Source organism: Hippocampus zosterae, chromosome 12, assembly GCF_025434085.1.
Source record: "Hippocampus zosterae strain Florida chromosome 12, ASM2543408v3, whole genome shotgun sequence".
Lineage (NCBI taxonomy): Eukaryota > Metazoa > Chordata > Actinopteri > Syngnathiformes > Syngnathidae > Hippocampus > Hippocampus zosterae.
In genome coordinates, this window is record NC_067462.1 from 3,820,650 (window position 1) to 3,846,650 (window position 26,001).

General features: G+C 46.1%; 1 protein-coding gene across 3 annotated transcripts; it reads left to right on the top strand.

Moving 5' to 3' along the window:
* The first annotated feature begins 225 nt into the window (after positions 1-225).
* kcnj3a (potassium inwardly rectifying channel subfamily J member 3a) lies at positions 226-26,001 on the top strand. Of its 3 annotated transcripts, XM_052082699.1 has the most exons (5): positions 226-813; positions 1,002-1,683; positions 3,786-4,002; positions 23,384-23,514; positions 23,601-23,802. In XM_052082699.1, exons 2-5 carry the CDS (start codon positions 1,003-1,005, stop codon positions 23,649-23,651), a joined length of 1,080 nt encoding a protein of 359 aa, XP_051938659.1. In that variant the 5' UTR covers positions 226-813; position 1,002; the 3' UTR covers positions 23,652-23,802. The 3 variants fall into 3 exon arrangements, with proteins under 3 accessions (XP_051938659.1, XP_051938657.1, XP_051938658.1); XM_052082697.1 differs by having other exon boundaries at positions 229-813; positions 23,384-26,001; XM_052082698.1 differs by lacking the exon at positions 226-813 and having other exon boundaries at positions 976-1,683; positions 23,384-26,001.

Genomic DNA, 26,001 nt, shown 5'->3' on the forward strand with positions numbered 1-26,001 from the left:
TACTCGAGCACAGGGCGAACTTAACACAGGAAGGCCACAGCTCGGATTCGAACGCCGACCCCGTGACCACCAGCTCACCCTGCAGGCTAAGCTGACTTTATTCGCGATAAATGATACACTCATCAATAAGAATACATCACGTCCAATTTTCACTCCCGTGTTTTTCCACGCCGTTCCTCCTTTTTTTCTCCCCTCCCACCCGCTTGCCTGTCAATGCGCCACCACCGCCAGAAGCCCGTGAACGCATCACCGGCAGCGCGTGCGAATGCGCAGGAGCGGCTCGCCGGAGAAGTCAGATGGAAAAGAAGCAGCAGAGAAGGAGGACGCAGATCGCGAGGGGGGTCCACTCGGCGTTTGTTTGAGAGGGCGGACGAGGGGGGTGGGGGGAGAAAAAAAAAGTGGCAGCGAGCATTTGGATACATGTTTCCAGCTGTCCACTCCAAAGCGGGACTGCTGGGAGGGGACGAGAGAGCTTGAAGCCCGCGGCAGCGAGCGCGCGCCGAGCCTTTCGCCCCCCCGCGCCCCCCAAGACTTGGAAATCGAGCTCATTACGCGCGCGGAGGCGGATTTGGGAGCTATTTGCGATTCAGCAAGTTCTGTCCCGTGATGAGGAAGCCACAAAAAGTGGACACCTTAGCCCGTCGTGCGTAATTTTGTTGTCCCCCCCCCCCTCCCTTCCCCATCTCTCCATTTGGTGCCTCGTATGGCTTCCCTCGGCTGGCTTGTGCAAGTCCACGCGCCCTGCTGATTATTTCATGGCTGTGGGGCGCAGCGGGAGTCGTGCGTGGAGAAAGAGGACGGTGTGAGCAGAAGGCAAGCGAGGCAGCGCACTTTTTTCTTTCTCTCCTTTTTATTTTATTTTCGTCTTTGCGCACGGACACCGGAGGAGGAGGAGAGGAGGAGGAGGAGGCGGCAACTCACGGCAGCCGGACTTTTTAATTTGCACTCGTCTTCTCGCCTGCCGTGCTTATTTTCTCACTGCATCTTGTTTTCTTCCGTAGTATGTCTGCACTCCGAAAGAAATTCGGGGACGATTACCAGGTAGTGACCACCTCATCCAGCGGCTCCGGCTTCGGCAACCAGGCGCCGGCGGAGAAGAAGCGCAAGCGTCAGCGCTTCGTGGACAAGAACGGCCGCTGCAACGTCCAGCACGGCAACCTCGGGGGCGAGACCAGCAGATACCTCTCGGACCTGTTCACCACCCTGGTGGATCTGAAATGGCGCTGGAACCTCTTCATCTTCATCCTCACCTACACGGTGGCCTGGCTCTTCATGGCGTCCATGTGGTGGTTCATCGCCTACATCCGCGGCGACCTGAACAAGGCGCACAACGACAAGTACACGCCGTGCGTGGCCAACGTCTACAACTTTCCCTCGGCCTTCCTCTTCTTCATCGAGACCGAGGCCACCATCGGCTACGGCTACCGCTACATCACGGACAAGTGCCCCGAGGGCATCATCCTCTTCCTCTTCCAGTCCATCCTGGGCTCCATCGTGGACGCCTTCCTCATCGGCTGCATGTTCATTAAGATGTCCCAGCCCAAGAAGAGGGCCGAGACGCTCATGTTCAGCGAGCACGCGGCCATCTCCATGCGCGACGGCAAACTCACGCTCATGTTCCGCGTGGGGAACCTGCGCAACAGCCATATGGTCTCCGCGCAGATACGCTGCAAACTGCTCAAAGTAAGTGGCCACAGTTTGGGATCGACGCGGCCTCGGTCTCGGCATTGGATGCCGCGAGTGGGAAGTAAGCGGTCACAAAGTGCAAATACAAAACGGGCGGGCGGCTATGACTTTGCTTTTTTTTTTTTGTACATTGCTCTCATTCAATTTTGACAAAACGGACACTCGAGATGTCCGTCACTGCGTTCGTCCAATCCATGAGCCTTTCAAATATCTGCAGCGTCATTTTGCAAAAAAAAATAATAAATCTGGAAAAAAAATCCCCTTTTTCAATGAAGATTTCAAGAAAATAGACATTTCCACAGAATGACATGGTTTTCTTGAAACCTTAACCAATTCTATCGTTACTAAATTACGAAGGTTGAATGAAACTAAATGGAATTTATTCAGGGGGCAATACAAGGTCAATTCAAAGTTAGCAGGGTCAAATTCACGCCGACAGACAATGCAGCGTCTTCGCCTAACCTACCATGTCGGCAATCTTTTTTTTTTTTTTAAACTGTGGGAGGAAACGAGCAGAAAACCCAAACAGGCAGTGGGAGAACATGCAAAACCAGACAATAGATTCGAACCTGCAACCGACCGGCCGGCCACTGTGACACAAGCGACATTTGCGACCGCAAACGGCACGCTTGTCAAGTTTTCCGCTTGCACTTGTCGCCACGTGACGACCGCTCGCGACAAGATTGCCTTGAGTTATTTCAATGTGAATGAAGTCAACGTGAAGTCGACAAGATGTCATGCAAATTGCAATTGACTTCATCATGTCGGTCTTGCAAACATGAAAGTAGGGACGAGCCTTTATATCTTAGATTGAAGTAAATGAAAGGGGCAGGACAGGTCCTGTGCGACAAATCCAGTCAACCACCCTGTGTCGTGGGTTCCGGGGTCGCGGTCCTGCTATTAGGCAGGTTATTATTATTATTATTATTATTTTTTTTAAAGCCGCTTATTCTCACGAGGGTCATGCTGGAGCCTCTTCTAACAATCTTCGGGCAGTCGGCGCAGTACGCCCTGAACTGGTTGCCAGCCAATTGTAGGACACACACAGACAAACAAACATCCACGCTCACACTCACACCCAGGGACAATTTGGAGTGTTCAATAAGCCTGCCATGGATGTTTTTGGAATGTGGGAGGAAACCGGACTACCCGGAGAAAACCCACGCGGGCCCCGGGAGAAGATGCAAACTCTACACATGAAGGCCCGGAGCCGGGATCGAACACTGCACTGTGAGGCCTGATGTGGACGTGTCAACCAGTCAGCTATCATGTGTATATCGACATCTATCGATCAATGGATCGATAGATATTGCCGATTTATTATTATTTGTTTTTTTGCTGTTCATGGCCCGTACCAGTTCCTATTTTCCGCGAATAGTAGAAGCCGCTGCAGTCTGAAAATTGTTGCATTTTGCCAAATGTACAACCCATCCATCCATCCATTCTTCCATCCATCCATCCATTCAACTATCCAAATTCAATCATCCATACATCCATCTTCCCATCCATCCACCCAACCATCCACCGAAACTCGCCCATCCATCCATCCATCCATCCACACAAATCCATCCAACCATCCATCCATTCAACCATCTAAATTCAATCATCCATACATCCATCTTCCCATACATCCAACCATCCACTGAAACTCGCCCATCCATCCATCCACACAAATCCATCCAACCATCCATCTAAATTCAATCATCCATACATCCATCTTCCCATCCGTCCAACCATCCACTGAAACTCGCCCATCCATCCATCCACACAAATCCATCCATCCATTCAACCATCTAAATTCAATCATCCATACATCCATCTTCCCATCCAGCCAACCATCCACTGAAACTCGCCCATCCATCCATCCATCCACACAAATCCATCCATCCATTCAACCATCTAAATTAAATCATCCATACATCCATCTGCCCATCCATCCATCCATCCATCCATCCAAATTCAATCTTCCAAAAATCTATCCATCAAAATACATCCATCCACCCATCAGATTTTCGATCATCCATAAATCCATCCACCCACATCCTTCCGATACACTCTCCGAAAATGTTTTAAACGTTTCCTTGTCTCGTCACCCTCAGTCTCGGCAGACCCCCGAAGGCGAGTTCCTTCCCCTGGACCAGTTGGAGCTGGACGTCGGCTTTAGCACGGGCGCAGACCAGCTCTTCCTGGTGTCGCCGCTCACCATCTGCCACGTGATCGACACCAAAAGCCCCTTCTACGACCTCTCGCAGAGGTCCATGCAAACGGAGCAGTTTGAAATTGTGGTGATACTGGAGGGCATCGTGGAGACCACGGGTGAGTACGCCCAGTCAAGCCCGCCCGCCGCGCTATTTGCTTTGGCTCGCCCGAAATGCCGCGGCACCTATTTGTGGAGGTGAGAGAGGAACACTATAGATCTTTTTCATCGTTTTACCAACTGACGGCCAAATGGGCTTCTTATCGAACCCTTGATTGCATCGTATTGATTCTGGCATCTGTGGCATACCGTCACCGCTAATAGTAGCAGTTAGCGTTTCTGCGTCACGGATGGTCGATTTGGATTTCACGTCACGTAATTCGCAACCTATGTATTTTAACACTACTGGGTGATGATGAAATGGAGCTCGGTGTCGATGTACACTCGGGAAGGAAACGTCAATATGGCAATATATCGCGTCATGGACAGACATTTGTACAGTTATGAGTCTCCGTGCGATGAGAAAATGTTTGGAAAGTTTAATACAGACGTTTTTATGTAACATGGGTTCATGATTGTGTCCATGCGCAGCTGCAGTCTCCTGGGTTCAAAGTAACCGAAACCCACCCGCAGTGTACAATTATGAGCTCTGCTTTCAAACACTTTGGGCAATTTGTCTGTTCTGCGCTTCTTCTGCTCAGCCAGTGAGATACTCCATGGTGGCTATTCTCACAGGGGAAGGGGGGTGGGGGGGGCGGGGATAATGAATTGCCTTTTGTAGCCTCTTTGGAATTGGGGATTTCCGTTTTGCATGACGAGTAGTGCCTCAAGTACGGTTCCTTTCAACTCACTGCGTGTTTGACACAGTCGGTAAAGTGTGAGGGAATTCCTCCAAAGCGATCGGCATACGGCGAGATCGGCGGCAGACGACTTTCTAAAATGGAAATTAGCCTTTTCAGCTCCTAATGGAATGCGTTCGTAGTAAGTTAATGCACTTTCATTAGCACTCGAGGCGACGCGAGACCTCCTTTTATTTGCACCTTCTACGTGCACGCGTTGTGGCACGGTGGGAAAATTTGGGCCTGAAGACTAACTGGCTGGAGCGGGAACTGTCATGAGTTGGCCAAAGTCGGGCTCGCTGCCAACATGTCTGCCCGTGTGTGGGACAGATGACTCGCGGTCCACCTCCTGCTTCCATCGTTTTATTTTAGATAACGATACACAATGGATTCCCGCTCCACCTGAACTGTATTTTCCATGATAACTGCAAAGTGTGCACTCATTGGACGTTTTTCTTTTATCCAATTAATTAATTGATTTGATTGATTGATTAATTAATTAATTTTTTTGTGTGTGTCGCGATCTGCCAAACCACTCCTTAATTCAAGTGAGTTCATTTGACCACCATGCAGAGCTCGCAAGTCCAAAAAAAAAGTCAAAACGATGGCGCAATTATTATTTTTGGGGCGTTGGGGCACTCTCAAGGCACGGCGGTGAATGTCATGCAAATGTTGTCAAATGTTCTACATTTGTCAAAATGAGTGACACGGACGCAGCCGACGGATTTGAACGCACATTTGGACGGTCGCAGATGTCGCCTTACAGATTTACAGTGTCGGAGGACTTGGCACAGACCGATACGGGCCTCGGAGTCACAGCTTGTACTCGGATTGCTTATTTTAGGGCCCGTTACGATCGCTCGTTTACCTCCTCGATGCTTCCGTGCGGACGGACGAGTCTTGACGACGGCGGAGGAAAAGAGAAACAATCCCGAGTTAAAAAATTGATGCACAGTGAAAAGTCTAAATCCTCGGATTGCTTTCATTTCTGGCCAATGCGACTCTGTTTCCATGGCAACCTCTCCTTGAGTATGCAAGATTGCAGCACTGCACCTAAACTTAGCTTGTTCCATTCCTGTAATATGACAATGATAACGGGATTTGTGTAATAAAGCAGACAAATATGAGACGGCGCTATGAAATTGCTTTGTTAAGATAGCGCCGTGGCGACGCGCTTGAGGAGGAGCTGACTGAAAGGGGGGGGGGGGGAGAAATCACCCACCGGCGTGATTGCAGCACAATAGGGGTGTAATAACATCTAATATGGATGTGAAGTGCGGTGTTTGTGAGCGAGGAGTCGCCGAGGACGTCGTCCAACCCACCTGATCTGTCCTTTTTTTTTTTTTTTAACATATTGATTCAACACGCTCTTCTCTCTTGTCGCTCGACAGTGTCAAGGGTTTGTCAGTGACCCTTGATTAAAAAAAAAGTTTTTCAAAAAAAGCCATTCTCAGAGTTTAGCTGAGGGAAATTATAAACATGTTGCCTGAAGTATCATTTTATGTTGTAATAACAGGATTCACCACTAGAGGGCAGACCACATTTAATTGCTCGTCCATCATGGATATCATCACAAATAGGAAGCAGTTGCATTCCACCTCCTGAAGAGGGGACTGAAGGACCCCTCCCCTCCCCCCCACCCACCCAGAAACAAACTACAACTGAGAGTCGTGTTCACATCGTCAATTTAACACTGGCCGTTCCAATACTTTTACTCACTCGAAAAGTAGCCGGCTTCAAACAAAATGCGTTCTGTTTTGATTCGATGAACGCACGTCGATGTAACTAGCATCAAATCAAAGCTCCATTTTTTTTTTCTTCTCATCGTCATCTTTTGATCTGAAACCGAAACGGCTTCAGCATCCAACCAAAGGAACAATACTTTTGGAAGTGACTGAATATGACGACATTGTATATTGGCTCCATAAAAGTCGTCTGCCGTCCATAGTTAAAATTGTGGCGCCCCATCCTTCCCACCCCATCGTCTAAAATGCGCATCCCATCTTCACAAGGTGAACTTTTGCACCTTTGCAACAAGATATCGACTGTGTAGGATTGTTCTACTTGAACCCCCCCCCCCCCCCCTCAACCTCTGCATTGTATAAGAACTCCCCAAGCTCTTCCTCCTCTCTTCCTCGCGAGTCGCAGCCCAAGGTGCTTTTGATCACAACTTCATGGCGCTCTCCAAATGAGACGTGTAGGTTCGCTCCTGGAACGACGCCAGCAGCGGCTCGGTCGTCTTTTGCTTTGTTTAGTCTTTGCGCCGCCGCCAGATGATGATGATGAATGTTTTCGCGTTGTCGCGCTCGGGGTCTATCGGCTTGGCGTCGCAACTGCAACGGATGCGGCGCGGCGACCCCACAGCGTGTTGCTTTTGCGGTCACGATGGCGCTTGACGAAAGATAACACGCGATAGGCAATGTCTGTCTGACACAACACGCACAATTTGCAACGGGATCAATAAAGTATCTACCGGAACAATCTAATGAGATTCAATACAGGAGCTGTCTCAAAAAAAAAAAAAAATCAGCGAAAGGTCACACAATTCAATGATACAGTATACAAACTATTCGTTCATGAAAGAGTTATACTGAAAATCAATACAAGTGGCATTAATGTGTAGTATCGGCGCATTTTTTATAAATAAATTTTATATTACCGGTACTGTAGCAATAACATTGCAGTAGCAATTCTGATTTAATAGGCAAGGTAAGGCAGGCACTTTTCAGGCATGAGGCAACTCAATATGTGCTTCACACACCCAAACACACAACAACTAGACGTTTTTCACCAACAAAAAAGCTGAAGACATTCGAAAGCTAAGTGGAGAAAACCAAAATAGCTCATCGAAATTACAAAACGAACCAAGATGGACCGCATTCAAACAAGTTAGCCGTTTAAGGTATTAAAAAATAAAGTATGGAAGGAAAACTGAGCTATTGATAAATAATTAAAAGACAGTGAAAGTGATGCTTCAAAATCTTTTCATCAAAGGCATGAAGGGGGGGGGAAGCATAATTTGGGATTTAGAAGCATTTATACGTGTGGGCTGACTTCACTTCTCTTTGCAGTCTAGTCCACTAGCATGCGGCATAACAGCCAAGTGTGGCTTCACCCTGTTTGCTTTGAATTCTGGTCTCCACTAATTGACCCGAGTCACCATAATAATAATAATAATCATAAGTGGTCTGTTAACAGCAATGCTACCGTTTCATGCTGAGGGTTATGTGAGATGTGTAAAGATATCTACGTTGTAAATCGATCAATCATCGTGCAGTTGCTAGGACACCTTTCGATGCTTTGCCGAGTGCACCAAACAAACTGATCGCGTCCCTTTTAGAAACTTTCTTAATGTCGTGGTCAATACAATACCATACATGTGTCAAATCACGAGAAGATAATAGTCCGGATCAGATTTTCTTTTTTTTTTTTTTTTTTGGGCCTGCTGGTAGAAAGACAGCAATATGCCCCGATGCAGCGTGTTTCGCTTATCTAAATGTAAAATCCCTGGCAGAGAGCGCCACGTGATTAATGATCTTATTACGGCTCATAAAGGCAACATGGTGTTTTGTTTTGTTTTTTTTTTCTTCTCCTCGCTCGCTTTCAACAGAAAGACGGCCGCCTGCGAGCGGCGGCGCAGACACTGTCATGTCTCCGTGTCGTTGAAGCGGAGTGAAAAACAGGTGCGCTTGAAATGCTGAAAAAAAAAAAAAATCTGAAATCGTTCAGCCCTGCACTGCTCGTCCTTCTAGTAAAGTGCCGGATATTAACTTGTGGGGCACAGGTGTCAAAGTCGAGGCCCGGGGGCTAGATGTGGCCCGCTTCCTCATTTTTTGTGGCAATCGTTTTGTGATTTTGTGATCCCCCCCCGCCCATTTACACTCACTTAAATAATCAAACAATAAACAAATAGATGTTTTTAAGACATGTCACAGGAGAAGAAACTTAAAATCGAATTCAACAAACAAAACGGTTGACTTGAGTGATTTCAAAACTGATCATCCACCCGTTTGTTGTTGTGTACATGCGATGAAATGATGAAACATTCATTTGATTTCATCTTGGTAACGGCACTCAGAGGGAAGTCAGAGCTCCAAAGTGGCCCGCGACCAAAAATGACTTTGACAACTTGGTTGTAGAGTTTTGTGAGGACAAAAGATAAAAAAATTAAAAAACGAACTAACAAACAAGCGCATCGTCTTCCTCTGCGTTCCACGTTGTTATTGTTGCGGGCCCCCCCTCTTCCTGGTCCGAGAGAGAGAAAAATAGCCCATCTGCCGATTGTAAAGCGAATGTGGGCGGCGAGCAACAGAGACTGGATCAACTGGTCATGTTTATTCATGTGTGAGAAAGCAGTTTGTGGAAATAATGCCCGCTATCGACGCTGCTAATTATACACCGGGAAAGGAGCTCGGCGTAGGTGCCGCTGCCGTCGAATCTCGAAACAATATCGCAGGCATTTAAAAGGCCGTCCGCAATTCGGGTTAAATAAAAAATAATGACCTGTTTTGTGCCGCTGGCGCAAAATAACGCGGCCCTCGAATTGTACCGTCTTACCTTACGCTTTGTTTTGTCGTTGTAAAAATGAAGCTTGAAATATGGCATTAAGAGTAATTGTTGCATGCAGCTTTTTTTTGGTGTTTTTTTTTTTTTAAGAAATCAGCCGGCGTAATGAATTGGAAACGTTTATTGCGGTTGATGAGCAGAGCCCGATCCACGCCGTTATTATCAGCACATGTAATTGAAATGAAAATGGATTGCTTTCATTTGTACGGAAGGCCTAATAGGTTCAATTAGGGCTCCAAGTGCTTGTACCCGCGGCTGCGTGCGTATTTTTAATTTTTTTCAGATTTTTTTTTTTTTCCGCAATGAATTCAACTGTGACTGCCTGGACAAAGTGACCCGTAATAAACGGCGAGCTACCAGTCCCGGAGGGTCCAAGTGACTTCAGAGGGGGAAGTAATAACCGCACAAGAGTCGTTTGCCGTCCAAATCGGATGCGCTCGGGGTGACGACTCGGAGACGGAATTTCAACCCGCTAGGTGACTCTTCAACTCGATTTCATACTCTCGGCTGATTGACTGCAGAGGATTCCCGAGATTACAGTGGAACCGCCACAGTTGGACGCAATTTGTTCCGGCAAGACGTATTTGTTCAACTTTGACATTTTTTTTTTATTATTCTCCCTCATGGCAAATATCGGAAATTGAAATAATCTGTTCTGGATTCATGCCCTGCCATTGGCTGGCTGGGGAATTTTGGATCTGGGCTCATTTCACCGTGGTTATAATTGGTTTATCGTTTTTTGTTGTTGTTGTTTTAACTTTTTTTTTTTTTTAAATATCCAATTAGTTTAAATTCGTTTTCAGAGGGGTCTTGTTAGTTTTGATTATTACTTTGCTTCGTTTAGGTTTCGTTTTTTTAGTTTTAGTATTAGTTTTAATTTTTTTTGACGTATGGTGCATTTGTGGACTGTGTGGGGGTGGCGGGGGGAAACGAGTCAAGTATTCTGTAATGAATACAGTAATCTACGATTCTCCAGCGACTGTTTGGTCTCACTTCTTCTGTACGACCGCGCGGTAATAGCGAAAGAAATACATTTTAAAATAAACCCCCAATGATCATGTCTGAAATTATCGGCCAGTGACAAAACAAAAGACATTTTCACTACAATCACAGTTAGTTTTAGAAATGTCGAATGTAGCTTCGGTTTCTTAGCGTTTTTCCAAAAACACTCGTTTTAATTTTATTTTGTTAACGAAAGTGTTTCTGTTTTCAGTTTTCAGTCATTTTGTTCGTTTTTATAAACCGCCGGCACCGCTTGGCTTGCTCGCCCGGTTCCGCAACCCATCGACCCCCATTTGCCTTATCACGATGTCCCGTTGTTCCCGGTGACTAGAGTCTCTCGGACCGAAAACGAAAACACACTTTTTGGTACCAAAAATTTTTGGTGGACTTCACTCAATTAAGTTAATTAACATCCGATCGTGTGAGGTGTGAACTGCAAATGCAACGCTAAGCGCTCTTGCGCTAACGTATTGTTGAAGTGTTGCTTATTTGTTATCTTGATGTATCACCGTGTATATACGCAGCTATCCTTCGCTCCAAGACAAATTTCACCCAAGGAAGCCCATGAAAGAGAAATCTTAAAGCTTGAACCTCAGTAACGCTCTGAAGTGAAGCGTCTGCATAATAGGACGCCGGAGCGCCTGAAACAAGCACTCAGCGTGAGTGTCTGTGGCAGAACGGTGAGGCAGATTCGCTCGGCACTTGACAAGTCTGCCCGTAATTAGTCTGCGTCTGTTTCGTTCCGAGCCTGCCGGGCCTTCGCTTGTCCGAGGGCCGCGACCTGCGACCGAAGACGGCCTAGGCTGAATTTCCCCGTGTAGCGTAGCGAGCTAGCGGTTAGCACGTCTGCAGCACAGCTGAGAGGTTTGGTCTCCCTACGCTGGCGTGGGTTTTTCGACAAGTGCTTCCGCCTACAATCTAAATCCATCCACGTTAGGTTCATTGACGACTCGAATTCATCCATGGGTGGAGGATATGAATGCGGATGCTCGTTTGGCTCGGCGTGTCCTGTGATTGGCTGGATACTAGTCCGGGGGTGTACGCCAAATTCTCGCTCAAAGTCAGCTGGGGTAGGCTGCAGCTCACCCGTGTTCCAAATGAAGACTTGAAAATTGATAACCTCTGGATGTGTCAAATGATTTATTTTCACTTGACGGTGACATTGATGGTGGAGATTTACAGCGAGTGTTTTAGAACGTGTTTATTTGCCTTGTCTGGGAGGACGCGGGTGAAATCCATTTCACTTATTTCGATGATGTCACGCTTACATCGATGGGGTGTCCAATCCAATTTATGCGTTGTGTATGCTGCATATAGATGAGATTTTTAACCCACGTTTGAAGAGGTCTGCTTGCGATCTGAAGAGATCCAATTCCAATCCATAGCTTTGTTTTTGTTTTTTTTTACCTTTCATTAAAACTGTTCCGGGCGGCCCGGTAGTCCAGTGGTTAGCACGTCGGCTTCACAGTGCAGAGGTACCGGGTTCGATTCCAGCTCCGGCCTCCCTGTGTGGAGTTTGCATGTTCTCCCCGGGCCTGCGTGGGTTTTATCCGGGTGCTCCGGTTTCCTCCCACATTCCAAAAACATGCGTGGGAGGCTGATTGGACACTCTAAATTGTCCCTAGGTGTGAGTGTGAGCGTGGATGGTTGTTCGTCTATGTGTGCCCTGCGATTGGCTGGCAACCAATTCAGGGTGGCCTACTGCCCGGAGATGGCTGGGATGGGCTCCAGCACCCCCCGCGACCCTAGTGAGGATCAAGCGGTACGGAAGATGAATGAATGAATAAAACTGTTCCACATGACAGAAATTGTGTTCATCAAGTCTTGCAGTGTAGGCCCAGTGATCCAGTGGTTAGCGCGTTGACTACTAGAGGTCGTGGGTTTGATCCTGGCTCAGCCTCCCTGTGTGGAGTTTGCATGTTTGGGGTCTGCGTGGGTTTTCTCCGGGTACTCCGCTTTCCTCTCACATTTTAAAAACATGCAAATCGAACACTCCAAATTGTCCCTAGGTGTGAGTGTGGGCGTGGATGGTTGTTCGTCTCCGTGTGCCCTGCGATTGGCTGGCAAGCGGTTCAGGGTGTCCCCCGCCTACGGCCCCAAGACGGCTGGGATAGGCTTCGGCACTCCCCGCCACCCTTGTGAGGAGAAGCGGATCACAAAATGGATGGATGGATATTTTACATCATTATCCCTTTGAGATGAACTCCGCCGGCTTCCCGAGTGGGGAGCACGTTAATTGCGTCTTGAGGGATTTGTCAAGCACCCCCCCCCTCCAGACAAACACACTTGCCGGATGGCAATAAATCACCAGCTGACGAGCCGCAGGGGGGGGCACACCCGAGATGAACCTGCGTGATGAAACCAGTGGCCGAGCGTGTCGTTTTTTCAGGCTACGAGTCGCCTCCGTCGCTTCGTATCAGCAAAACAAAGAGAGAGCTCGCCGTTACGGGCACTCGGGGCGAAAGCGCCGCGTGTTGTGTTAACGTGATAATATTGGCAGCCTGGCTCGTTGGCGAGCTCGTGATGCTCGGGCGGTGCCGGCCACAGGCATCATTGATTGGTTGAGCTGCCACCATCCCTGAAGTGCCGGTGAATCAATGGCGAAGCCCAAACACAAAGCCACGTGAATCTGTTGCGCTCCGGCAAAGACGCTCCTCGGGGATTTTCCCGTTCTATTCTCGTCACTCCGATTCTCGGTGTCTGGACTTGTTTACGCCTTTTCTTTGGATTTCTCCTGAGGCTTAGCACATCAAACTCTCAACTCTTCCTTGCGCTCATTTATCAGATCGTAATTAGACTTTCGAGAAGGACGCGGGAAGCACCTCGGAATGCCGGGGTTAACCAATCACGGACCGGAATTGACAACCGATGAATCCAAAATGATTATTAGGATTGATTGTTGATTAATAGTGTAATAATTACTTAATAACCACAAATAATATTGCTTCTATGTCAATATTGCTTTCTCTATGAATGTATTGATATATTTCGATCGGCTCCTCCTGCTGGATGATATCTGATGGATCAATTCGGTGAATGCATGTGGGTGCATTATTATTATTATTATTATTTTTATGAGGGCTCTCTCTGTTGAAGGTGAATACCCCGCCTCTTGCCCAAAGTCAGCTGGGACAGACTCCAGCTCCCCCGCCTTCCCTCCGGAGTCCAGAAAATAGACGGATGTGTAGTTTGGATGCGGTGGCATCCGAGGCCGTAACGGGTGGCTTCCGGTGCGGACTTGCACTTGTGCCTCGTCGTGTTAATGGCCGCAAGCCATATGCTCCTCGTTCCCTGCCCGGCTCCCCACCTTGCGCGAGGATGGCTGGCAGTTTCCGCTCATATCACCTTCCGCTCTTTCGCCCACCGAATCTCCATCCGAGCCTCTTCGGCATCCAGCCCCCCACCCCCTCCACCCCCCACTGGTGCACTTCCTCTGCTTTTTCCTCCCATCACCCCCATCCCCCAAACACACACACACTCATTTTCCTTTTGCTCAGCTCAGCCTCCGATGTGCAGAAGCAATAAAAGCTCCGAGCTGCCAACTACTGTAAGCCACTTTTGCGAAAAGATCGCACACTTGGACGCAATTTCAAAAGGCGCAAGGGACTTACTTCCACCCTGGCAAATTCATACAGCGAAATAAGCAATGGAATGTTTCTGGATATGCTGCTGCCTTTTTTTTTTTTTTAAATATACAGCTTGGTCACCATAGAAACAGTTGCTGTAGTGATCTTGAAAATGGGTTTCTATTGAATTTGACTTTGAAATAGGATTCAATCATCTCGCCATTAAAACGAGATTGGCTCAGCGATGGCGTCGCATTCTTCGACACTTTTACCGTTTCGCTTAATCGGCGGCACCATTTAAGGATCAATTGGCGTTTTCTCGTCTTTGGCGCAATAAATGGATTGATGTCATTTTGAAACACCGTCAGACCTCACAAATCCAGTTCTTGAACATTCCAGCCGCTCCTTTATTAACACCAGAGGTGGGGGGACTCGGGTCACATGGCTTGGAATCGGGTCGACTGAAGTCGCTAATTTGATGACTTGCCACTTGGGGGGGAAAAAAAGTTTTTTGGTCGTTTTTTTTTTTAGGATGTTTAATTGTGTGTTCTGATGTTTCAGTTCGGGCGGCTCGGTAGACCAGTGGTTAGCACGTCGGCTTCACAGTGCAGAGGTACCGGGTTCGATTCCAGCTCCGGCCTCCCTGTGTGGAGTTTGCATGTTCTCCCCGGGCCTGCGTGGGTTTTCTCCGGGTGCTCCGGTTTCCTCCCACTTTCCAAAAAACATGCGTGGCAGGGTGATTGAACACTCTAAATTGTCCCTAGGTGTGAGTGTGGGTGTGAGTGTGAATGGTTGTTCGTCTCTGTGTGCCCTGTGATTGGCTGGCAACCGATTCAGGGTCTCCCCCGCCTACTGCACGAAGACGGCTGGGATAGGCTCCAGCACCCCCCGCGACCCTAGTGAGGATCAAGCGGCTCCGAAGATGAATGAATGAATGAATGTTTCAGTTCGTGTCAGGGTGTACGCAGATTGCGCATTAACTCCAAAAGTTGTTTGATTGATTGGAAATATGGGTGATTGGTCAGCATTCTTTTCTTCACTCACTGATCGCGATCAGTTCCAAAATCCTCACCATGTGAGGCCGACCTCTTCTTGATTTGTTAATTTCTGACTGAGACTTTTTTTTTTGGAACACATAACACACAATCCTCCGCCATGACTAAAAGAAGCTTGTCAAGGGACTCTGCTGACAGCACGGCACCGGTGAGTGAGTGCGTGTTTGTATGTGCGAGAGAGAGCGTGACTGCGTGTAAGACAGAGCGAGATCGGAACAGACAGGGGGGGGAGTGCATCCAAGAGGTACTTGGTGAGCTCTTCTCGAAATAGAATAAAGAACTCTCAGATGCCGGAATCCTTTTAAGACTTTTTTTTTTCCACAACCAAGCCCAATTTCCACGCGGTGTCTTACGGATGAAAGTAACATCTCCAAGATTGACACGAGATTGCCCGCCGATTGTCCGCGGCCGGGAATATGATTGAGCCTTGTACCGAAATGAATATCATCCTCCAGATTTTACAAAGCGGATAAGCGCCTCGACGATCGGATGACTCGGTGAAAACCACTCAGGTTTTATTTTCTTTCTTTCTTTTTCAACCGCGATCAAGGCTGGCTGAGTTCAGTGCTTTTCGATTGCAGCGGCAGCACCCCCCTCCTGCCCCCTCCCCTACAAAGAAGCCATTTTATCTTTGCTGTCACTGTGCTGACTCTGCGCCTGCCTCACTCTATTAGGCCACAGAAGCTGCGCACGATTGGGGGGGGGGGGGAGTGCATTTATCAGGAGCCTAAAACAGAGATGGCTTTGGGGGCGGGGCCGTCTTGCCAGTTTGCGATGCTATGAGGATGTAGCGCGTACGGGGGAGGAAACACACGCATGTTGGGTTCACTCGAGACTTTCGATTGTCTTGAAGTGCGAATGTGAGCGTGAACGGCTAATGAGGCCGAGCGCGACAGAAAATGCACGGATGAATGGAATGAAGATGAGGAATGTTTTCCGTGACCTTCCGTTTTTTTTTCAATGTCAATTAATCGATGTCGGTGATATTTTGTTGGTGAATGCTTCCATTCATTTTTATTTACTATTGGTTGAACTAATTCATGATTTTTTTTTTTATAGATAGTTTTTTTTAAAGGAAATATTTTCGGAAGGGGTTAACAAATTCAAATTTTGTTGTAATTACCGCTCAGGTGATGGTAGCTTCAACGTTGATTATTCAGAGTATATTTGGCATTGATTTCTTCTCACGACGTGTTGAACAATTTTAGGTATTTTTCTTTTTGGTCAACACTGGAAAGAGATAATGATAGTCTATTTGACTTTGACTCATCATTATTTTTCAGTTCATATTTTCTTTTATCTCTCTAGCGGTTGAAATAAAAAAATCAGATATGCTTGTAGTCAATTCAACATTGATTTTCCATGATCGTTGGGTTGAACAAATTCAGATTTTCGGTGCCGACATTTAGGTGATTTTTTTTTTTCGCTATTCAAACCATTTCAGCATCACTAAAATGATGTGCTTTTATCAATTTATTTTTTCGCACATCCCACTGCGTCCGGACTGCGGATGAATAACGCTAACAAAAAGCCACCGCTGGCTATTTGAACCTTCACAATTATTTGTATTCTATTACTTCAAAATTATACGTCCCACATCGTGTCCCACTTAAAATCTGTTAATATTCTACAAATGCATACAAATAGACCTCTCACCTAATGTACTGCTTTGATTCCAACAGATACCCGTGGCCTAAATAAATGCCCACAGCCACTAGATCAGCAAAAATGGTATTCTATCCATGAAATATGAATGCACATTCCCTCACACTGCTGAAAGTCGTCTTTATTTTTTCCCAAAATGCAGTTAAAAAAAAAAAAAACTCAGCAGAGGATTATTTTAACGCTGTTAGTGCTGTCACACGGTTAATCCAAACGAGAGCGCTCAACTGCCGGCTGAACTTCAACTTTGACAGACCCCCTGAAAGCTTTTTCTTCTACCCCCCTCACCCACTTTCCCCTCCGCTCTTGAGCTACGGTATTTGCCTAAAATGCGAAGCGAGTCGAAAGCCAGAAATCGAGCGAGGAAAATCTGCGTTGCTTCAAATTAGCGCAAAGCCTGAACATCCTCATTACTGGAGAGATACACGAATAGCTTTGGAAGTCACATTGACTTGAAGTAGTCAGATTGGACTCGCTAACATTGGTATGATGAGCAAAAAAAAAAAAAAACCCAAAAACCTCATTCGTGGGGATTCTACCCGGAAACCTGAAATTTACATTAGCTGGTTTGTGGCCACTAAGCATAATCATCAAGTGAAGCCACTCCACACTGACCACTGGTGTTAGGAAGCGATCTTGACCAGTGGGTCTTTTTTTTTTTTTTTTTTTTTTAAACATGTGGCAGGACCGCCACACAAAGGCAGTGACAAATTGCACAGTTGTGTGTACAAGCAGGGCAATCACTTGCTGGAGTGAAGCTACTTAACGGAAGAAACGTGTGGCAGCCGAATGCTGAATAGGGTGTGATTGTTGCAATATGATTCAAAAATGTTTATTGATGGAAAAAAAGATGGCATTAGTTTGACGGGGCTTTATAGCGTTGTAATAAAAATGAATAATGGTCAGATTTTTTTTTTTTTACACGCCTCCAAATCTCAATTAAATTCAACCGATATTACAGTATGGCAGTTGACTCGGTCGGTTATTTTCATAGACTTGTGCCTTTTGTTTTGGCAATTTTTTTTTTTTGCATTAATTCGAGCATAACTTGAAGTCTGCGACCTTAACCATAATGCCATAACCAGTCTAAGGAATGGAATCTATTCATAATGTTATTCTGTTTTAAGGAACGGCTTCACAGTGCAGAGGTACCGGGTTCGATTCCAGCTCCGGCCTCCCTGTGTGGAGTTTGCATGTTCTCCCCGGGCCTGCGTGGGTTTTCTCCGGGTGCTCCGGTTTCCTCCCACATTCCAAAAACATGCGTGGCAGGCTGATTGGACGCTCTAAATTGTCCCTAGGTGTGAGTGTGAGTGCGAATGGTTGTTCGTTTCTGTGTGCCCTGCGATTGGCTGGCAACCGATTCAGGGTGTCCCCCGCCTGCTGCCCGGAGACAGCTGGGATAGGCTCCAGCACCCCCCGCGACCCTAGTGAGGATCAAGCGGTTAGGAAGATGAATGAATGAATGAATGGTAAAAACACAATATAGTCAATATTACAAATTGCTATTTGCGACACACTGTATCCTACCGAACAACAGTACGTCAACGTTGTTTTTCAGATTCTTTCATTGCTTGCCTCGCTGCTTACCCGCACTTCACTTTGTGACAATATTCATATCCCACTCAGCATGTCATTTCACACTGAGGCACACTTTTTGACCCTCGGAGGGTGCCGTACACCAGGAACTGGCCAGCCAATAATCTGTGGCCAACAAATTATATATATACAGTATATAAACACACACACACAGGATTTGTATCAGTGTTTTTTTTTTTTTTTTAAAGAATTTGGGGGGCTTTGTAAAATGCATTTCCAAGTGCATTGCAGTGGGCGTCAATCTCCCAGAATTTTCTCCATTTGCAGGCCGGCCCAATCCCTGTACCACACGATAGCGGGGGTAGGGCGGCTGTACTTTACAAGCTGATGGTGATGTTATGCTTCATTAGAGGGGTTAGTTTGGATTGTATTGCCAAAGAAATAGCATGTTTCGAATCCCCGAACTGATTGTATTCAACCTCTTAAGGTTCTTCTGCGTAATGGAGGTGTTCGGTTGGAGTATTGGTGGGTGAACACAGCAGATATGTCCGCAGTGGAAAAAAAAAAAAAAAAAAAAACAGGGAGTATCTCTCATTATGGGGTTCATTTTTGAGACGGGCCACCCTGGATTGTAACGCAATTGTATTGTCTTATACATAGTCACACAGGCGAGGCGAACGCATGACCATTTACCGAGAGATGAAGCGTAATGGATCCGCACTGACACAATTCTCTCCTCTGCATGGGCCGCTTGAGCAATGGCTCCGTCAGAATCCAATGATGTTTTCTTCCCCGCGGCTTCCCTCCGACACCTTTTCTCCAACCGTTGTCATTTCCTGCTGTTTATGAGCCCCCGGACTAAAGGTGGCTGTGCACGGATTCTCTTTTATTGCCTGAAATATGAGGAGGGTAATTATGGCTCTTCAAATGTACTCTGTGAAATGTCTGAAATAGTCACGTAAAAAAGAAAAAAAAAAGTGTGGCATTGTCATTATGGAGGCCCACCCACCCGTTGATGTATTCCGATTGCTTTTACCACCCACCGGCTGTTCAAACTAAACTGTTCAAAAGTATTTAATTTGTTGTCATATAGGGAAAAGACAAGCAGCACATGAAGACGTAAATAAGATGACGTAAGCTAACGTCGGCAGATTCGTCTTTTCAAACCACGATTGCTGTGATTTGATGTGAATTTAGTCTTTGTAGCAATGCGATCATTCCAAAGACATTCATTTTTGTCATTAGAAAACAGAATCAACAAGTTGTGTGTAGAGTCCGTTCATTTCTACAACTGAAAATGCGAACATCATTACCCGCTAGCACTACACAGAAGTTTCCCAAGCCTTCAAAGCTAGCACGTCTAGCTCACAAATGAGAGCTTCTGGGTTTAAATTCTGGACCTTCTGTGTTGGGACTTTGCATGCAGCCAATGAGGACAAGCTCAGCGTTTGGTGCACTGGGTTCTAAACTTAGGTGGCATAAATTGCGTAAGTTCAAGCCTTGGGCAGGGCCACGCCGGTAAAAGACAAGAACAGTAAACCTAAAAATCAAGTCTCACGCTGAGTCAAAAGCCATACAATAAAAATGAGTTTTAAGACGAGCTTTGGTTGCTCTAAGTCACGAACTGCCTCACTGTCATGTGGTGTTCCACAGGGTTCAATTCTGGGGCCTCTGCTGTTTTCGTCGTATCTGCTCCCTCCTCCAGGAAATTTCCTTTGCTGGTAGCATGACCCGGTTTGGGAGAGAGGTTCTCAGGGGGTAATGTAATGGATGCCACCTCTCAATGTGGGATTCCCAAAAAAAGAGGGTGGTGGCCACCAAACTGATTATCTGGGATTTTTGCTCAGAGGATAGTGCACTCGAATCTCCACCCGGGTGATGTTGGTCGTGCGGGTTTGGGCCGCAGGCAGGACAGCGTCAGATGATCCCATTATATATGGAACTGCCTTCCTGAAGAGCCTTCGTACCGGTAGGTGAGTAAAACCAATGCGAAACTGTCCAGAAATCTGCGGAAATCGACAAAACCTGCCTGAACGCAGGAGGGCTGGGGAATTGTCTGTCCGAGGGTTCTGAGTGAGACCGCAAACCTGACCGTCGTGTGTAGGGAACTGCGTTTCTGGAGGCGCAGTTCTTGCGAGAGGTATTGATAGAGAATGGTATCGATAGGGAATGGTTTCAAATAATCGACCACGCACGTTCTTGTCCACCGTCATGTCTAATTCCAAAGACCTGTAACAGTGAATATTTGTACCGTGCAGGCCAAAGCTCATCTTTCTAACAGAGCCTTGACTTTTGTTCAACGTGTCAGCGCGACTTTTCAACAAGCAGCGAGGCGGCTCATGACTTTGGAAAACACAGATTCCTATAGTTGGTTTCCATAGAAACACAGAGTCTCAGGCAAGCGTGGCTTCTTGGAGTTACGTAAGGCGCTGCCCATAATAAGAAATACACACAGTTGTGGGTTTTTGTCTTTTGTCTGAATTCCTATTTTTAGGTCTGAGACACAAAAGAACCACTCGATGCCACGTTTTGGTTTTTTTTTTGTCTTTTATGTCATGATGTCGAGTATCTGCGTCGCGCATTTTGTTGTGCGTTACGTGCAAATCTAGTTGCGCTGGATGCCTCGTTGCCACCGTTTGTGGGAGAGTGTGATGCCGAGCAGCTGCTCTTTAGCAACACAATTAAATACGGATGACACAAACGCCTCTTTAATTACTGCCGCGGCCCAGGTGTCAATCCTTGAACAACCCACAACAATTGAGAGTATATTAATAACTCTGATTAAGGGTTGTACCATTGTCCCTTTTCACCATGATTAGACAGCCCCCGTTAGTGAGTTTTTCTTTCTGCCCGTGGCTGCAGACGAGGGCAAAATGCAGCGACGTCCAAATGTTTGGGCGTCCACTGCCCTTATAATGAATATATTAGTATCAACACTGTATGTAATTGCACTTAGTGAATTTCTCCAATTTTTAGATATAACAGTGCTGAGATTTTTTCAGTACGGGTTGTCATTTGGACAATTTTTTTCCTTTTTTAAAATTTGCTAGCAAAAAATTTAGCACCTTTCACAACAAGTAGCAGATCGACAAATAGCAGACAATACTAAAAAGAGACTTCAAGCTATTTATCGCCACCCCTAGTTGAAGTTTATTCACAAACTAAATGGAATCAAAGAGAATTGCCAGCTGTGTGTTTAGCTTAACGCTAACAAAAATGCCATAGATTGGCAAATGAATAGTATCGGTGTCATGGTGTTGTAACTCATCAAGTATGAATATTTGAACACTAATGTTGGAGCCACACATGGAACCAGATGATAAAACAATACTCACTGAAATGTATTATTTATCCTCCACGAAGAATGGCTAATATGAGTGCCGCTTACTGAAGCATTATTATCGACTCCATGTTTTTCTAGATTCCCAGTTTATATTTCCCCGAGGTGGCCCAGACACGCATACCATGTGGAGGAACGCAATGTCCATTGAAGAGTAGCAAAAAATGTGGCGAAAACTGTTTCACTCTTTCCCTCCTATTTAATCAAGCGTTATAGTCTTGTTTGTATCATTAAGAAACACACGTGTGGATCTGTGTGTGTGTGTGTGTGTGTTTAGTAGACTTCTGCTAATGATAAATTACATTTGTAAAGTTCATTTCTACAATTTCATTGCCGCACCCCCCCGTGGAAGCCTCCGCTGTGTTTCTCCTGGAGAAATTGTTGCGCTTCGTCGCCAAGCCTTGCAAACAACTCCAACTGCAAATGCAGCGGAAGATTATTAATTGATGCTGGATCCAGCGTTATCTATGTGCATTACCGTGGCAACCTTTTGCCTCGGGCTCATATTGGTTTCATCTGTTTGGACTCTGAAGCTTGTTATTTTCATTTTGTGGGCGCGCTTGGGCGAGTCCGTGGCGATCCAGCGATCCAACTCGTGTCGACTCGTGCGCAGTTTAGAGGCTCACGGCGACTCCCCGTTCGCCAGCCCGCTTTACTCCCAACCGCGGCTGTATTTCTTATTAGCTGCCCCCCCATTAGATTCATTACGGCACATGGTTGTACAGAATCTGAATTCTTTCATGACCCTTGCCTCCACTTTCCATCATGACATCCTCATCTCACTTTGGACGCTAGCTAGCTGCGACCGTCGCTTTAAGCCGGTAATTAAAATCTCTGCTAATAAGGTGGCACAGTCACCAATTTCCTAATGGATTTCAACCAACCTTGACACCGGTGCCCCGCAGCCATTCCGTAATGCAAAAGAGGAAAGTTCTTTGGACCGTTTTCGACGCAAACTCAATTATCGATTATTTGAAAGCTCACTCACGTTAATGAAATAAATAGGTGGGGAAATGTTTCCGAGCTCTGCCGCGGGCAAAGTGGTAAAAGATGTAATGCGAGGGGTTGTAATGGTAGCCACTCAATAATGGTGATGAGCTGTCACCACTTAGCGGCAAATAACATGCGGCTGATCCAGTCTCACTTTTATTCCTGCTGGGGGGGGGGATTCAAACACAAATGTCAGAATAAAAGCACATTGTTAAATACAGGATGTTCCCCTACAAAATAAAATGGAGTTTGCTCAAACCCTCGCGGTGTAGCGTCAACTTACTGGCAAGGATCACTTTAGTAGCATGATCAGTCGTGTGTGGGAAAAAAATCAGTCCATAAATGTCCCTCTCCACACTATAATGAAATTTGCTCCATAAACGGCGCATTCTCGAGGGCAAATTGTCGTCGGTCATGTATGACAAGCGCACGGAGTTGAACGCAGCAGCATCGACCTCGCACTAATTTCCAGGTTGAAGTGTCCTTTTTATGAGTCACTCTGCAGTTGCTCTCATAAACATCCGGTTTCAAAAGTGGCAATTAATTAGAAGCTTTTATTTTGGCAGCTGTGGCCGTGATGTCATAGAGCTCGTTTATTTATTTTTTTATTTTGTGGTCAGAGAGCTCGTTTTTTGTTTTTTTTTCTCACAAAACAAAATAGTGGATTGTAATGGGAGAGTGCCAAGCCTGCGATTAAAGCACCGCTGTGTTTAATCATCTCCTGCGATGCACAACGGCAGATCATTTTTCGGCCATTGCTAACGTCCTGGATGCACGCATCTACTTATTGATATATGGCTATGTACGGTTTCACAGTCCCTCAAGAGTGAAACCATCACAACAATGTGGCCATTGCCAAAAATGCCTTTTGACACCCCTGTGCTCGAGTCAGTTTCTGGAATTAATGTGACATCATCTCATCTTGCCTTTGTGCCACTCGACAGGGATGACGTGCCAAGCGAGGACGTCCTACACCGAGGACGAGGTTCTGTGGGGACACCGTTTCTTCCCGGTCATCTCCTTGGAGGACGGGTTCTTCAAGGTGGACTACTCGCAGTTCCACGCCACCTTCGAGGTGCCCACGCCGCCGTACAGCGTGAAGGAGCAGGAGGAGGCCCTGCTCCTGTCCTCGCCGCTCATGGCGCCGTCTCTGTGCAACAGCGGCGAAAAGAACAGCTCCCTGGACTGCCTGGAGACCCTGGAGGACAATGACAGCACCACCAAGCTGCCCACCAAGCTGCAGAAGATCACGGGGCGGGACGGCCTCCCTAAAAAGCTACTGAGGATGAGCTCCACCACCTCGGAGATGACTTACAGTTTCGGAGACCTGCCCATGAAGCTGCAGCGAATCAGCTCCGTGCCCGGCGTGTCCGACGATAAGCAGGGCGGGAAGGCCTCCAAAATAAGCACAGAGCCCATCAGCAAGTCGGTGGCGGACTTACCCCCCAAACTGCAGCGACTGGCCGGGGGAGGCCGGATGGACGGACACCTGCCGCCCAAACTCAGAAAGATGAATTCCGATCGTTTTACATAAAGAAGCCAATCACCCGTCTTTTGACTTCCCCTTGTACTATTCCTGATTTATGAATTGACATTTTACTCGTGTGTACAATATGTGCACAGATACAATCTGTGTGTAATTCCTTCTGACCATTCTCAGTTGGCAATCGAAAAAGGGACTTTTTATTGTTTTATTTTGGGTTTTTTTTTTTTTAATCAAACTGTGGCTCAACCCGAAAATGAGCCTTCAATTTTCATTTTTCAATTATAGGCTCGGATAAAAAAAAAAAAGGAAAATATAAAAAGGGGTCACAGGTTTTTCTTTTATTTTTACGCAGTGGTGCTTTAATAGATAAAGATGGTATAACATTTTGTTTTTTGTTTTTTATTTTTATGATTGCCAATTGAAAATGGAAAGAGTGAATGCAAAAGACTGAAGACCTTTGATCAAACAGGGGGGGGGGGGGGTGGAATACCCTTTGAGTTTCCACAATTCATTTTCAGGCTTGGATCAGAAATGTAAAATTCGGGCACCGGACCGAATTTGATTTTCATGTTGAATTGTTTCTATTTACATGACCTCAAATTTTGCAAATGATGATGAGTAAAGATACGATAGCTTGTTAACCACCACAATCTGTCAAAGGGAGACGTCTACCGCGCACACTTTTTCAACGTAGTACATCAGCGGCGTACTGCTTCTTCTTTCATTGATTTGCCGATTCTGTTTATTTCAATGAGCGCACCAAGGTTAGAAGTGGTGGGGGTGGCGGGGTAACTCTGATTGGCTAGAGTCGCGCACATTTCCCACATCAGGTCTGACGGGAGTTCATTTGCTCACAGCTCTCAGGTCTGTCTCTGCGGCCTTGCGGCCCGGTAACCGGTTCGCGGACCGGTGGGTGAGGGACCATTGTTCTAATTAGCGCTTCAGGTGTCTTCCAACTTATAATCAATCAATCAGTTGGTCTAATTACAGGGTGACATGTAATCATTTCACTGCTTCGTGACCTGGTGTGTACCGCACTAACCACGAAACTAACTAACTAACTAACACGAGCTTTCTCGGGAGATTCAAAAGAAACGTACAGACGGGCATCTCCAAGCAGCTTGATGTTCCCATGACGACAGCTGCGCGTATTGAAGGTTCTCATATGGATGGATGGAACATGGCGGTTAACAAGCTAAAATGTCTTGATTCATTCGAGCTACCAATCTGAGTCATGTGGCCCGTTTTTCATTTGTGTATTTTTGATCTGAGCCTAAATTTAAAATTGTGAAAAGTCTCAAGTTTTATTTTTTTCCGGGAGATTTAAAAATAAAAAAAGGCTTTTTTCCCCTTTATTTTATTTTTCTTAATTTACAGTTCAAAATGAAAAATGAAAATGACGCACAGATTGGATGGCGTCAAGCACATCTGTGTGACTTGTGCAAGCAATGAAGAGAGACCTCAGACTCTTTTTTTTTTTTTTTTTTTTTTTTTAGGGCGGTGTACAATTAGCACAATCAGGCATGTAAGAAAACGGCGCATGTAGAACCGAATCTCAATAATTCCTGGCATGAAATGTTTATATATGAAAAAAAACAAAACAATAAGTTCATTCGTGAATTTATCGAAGAGTGGAATATTGCACAAAGCCATAAGATTTCCAACCGACATGAAATATGATTCTACGTAGGTTTGTGGCGACGGGCGGCACATACCATTTGTTCCTTGAGTTTCTTGCTTTTGTTGTTCAATGTAAAGTTGTGGCAATGTTCTGTTGACTGCATGCTCCTCTTACTGACTAGACAAAAAGGTAATAGACAAAGATGTTTTTTAGCCTTAACTATATTACCTTGTTTCCATCTTTACGTTCCTTCACGGTGTTCCTTTGCTCTTTTCATCGGCGTGCTGCTTTGCCACGCGCCATTTTTAAGGACTCTGTTCGTTGCGCCAACACGGAACATTTTGTCTAAACGACGACTGCCTTTTACAGCGCATCTCATGTCCCCGGATGAAACGGGGGCCGCAAACAGCGACGCAATTTCCACATGCTTATTAAAGTCAAAATTTCATTTCAAA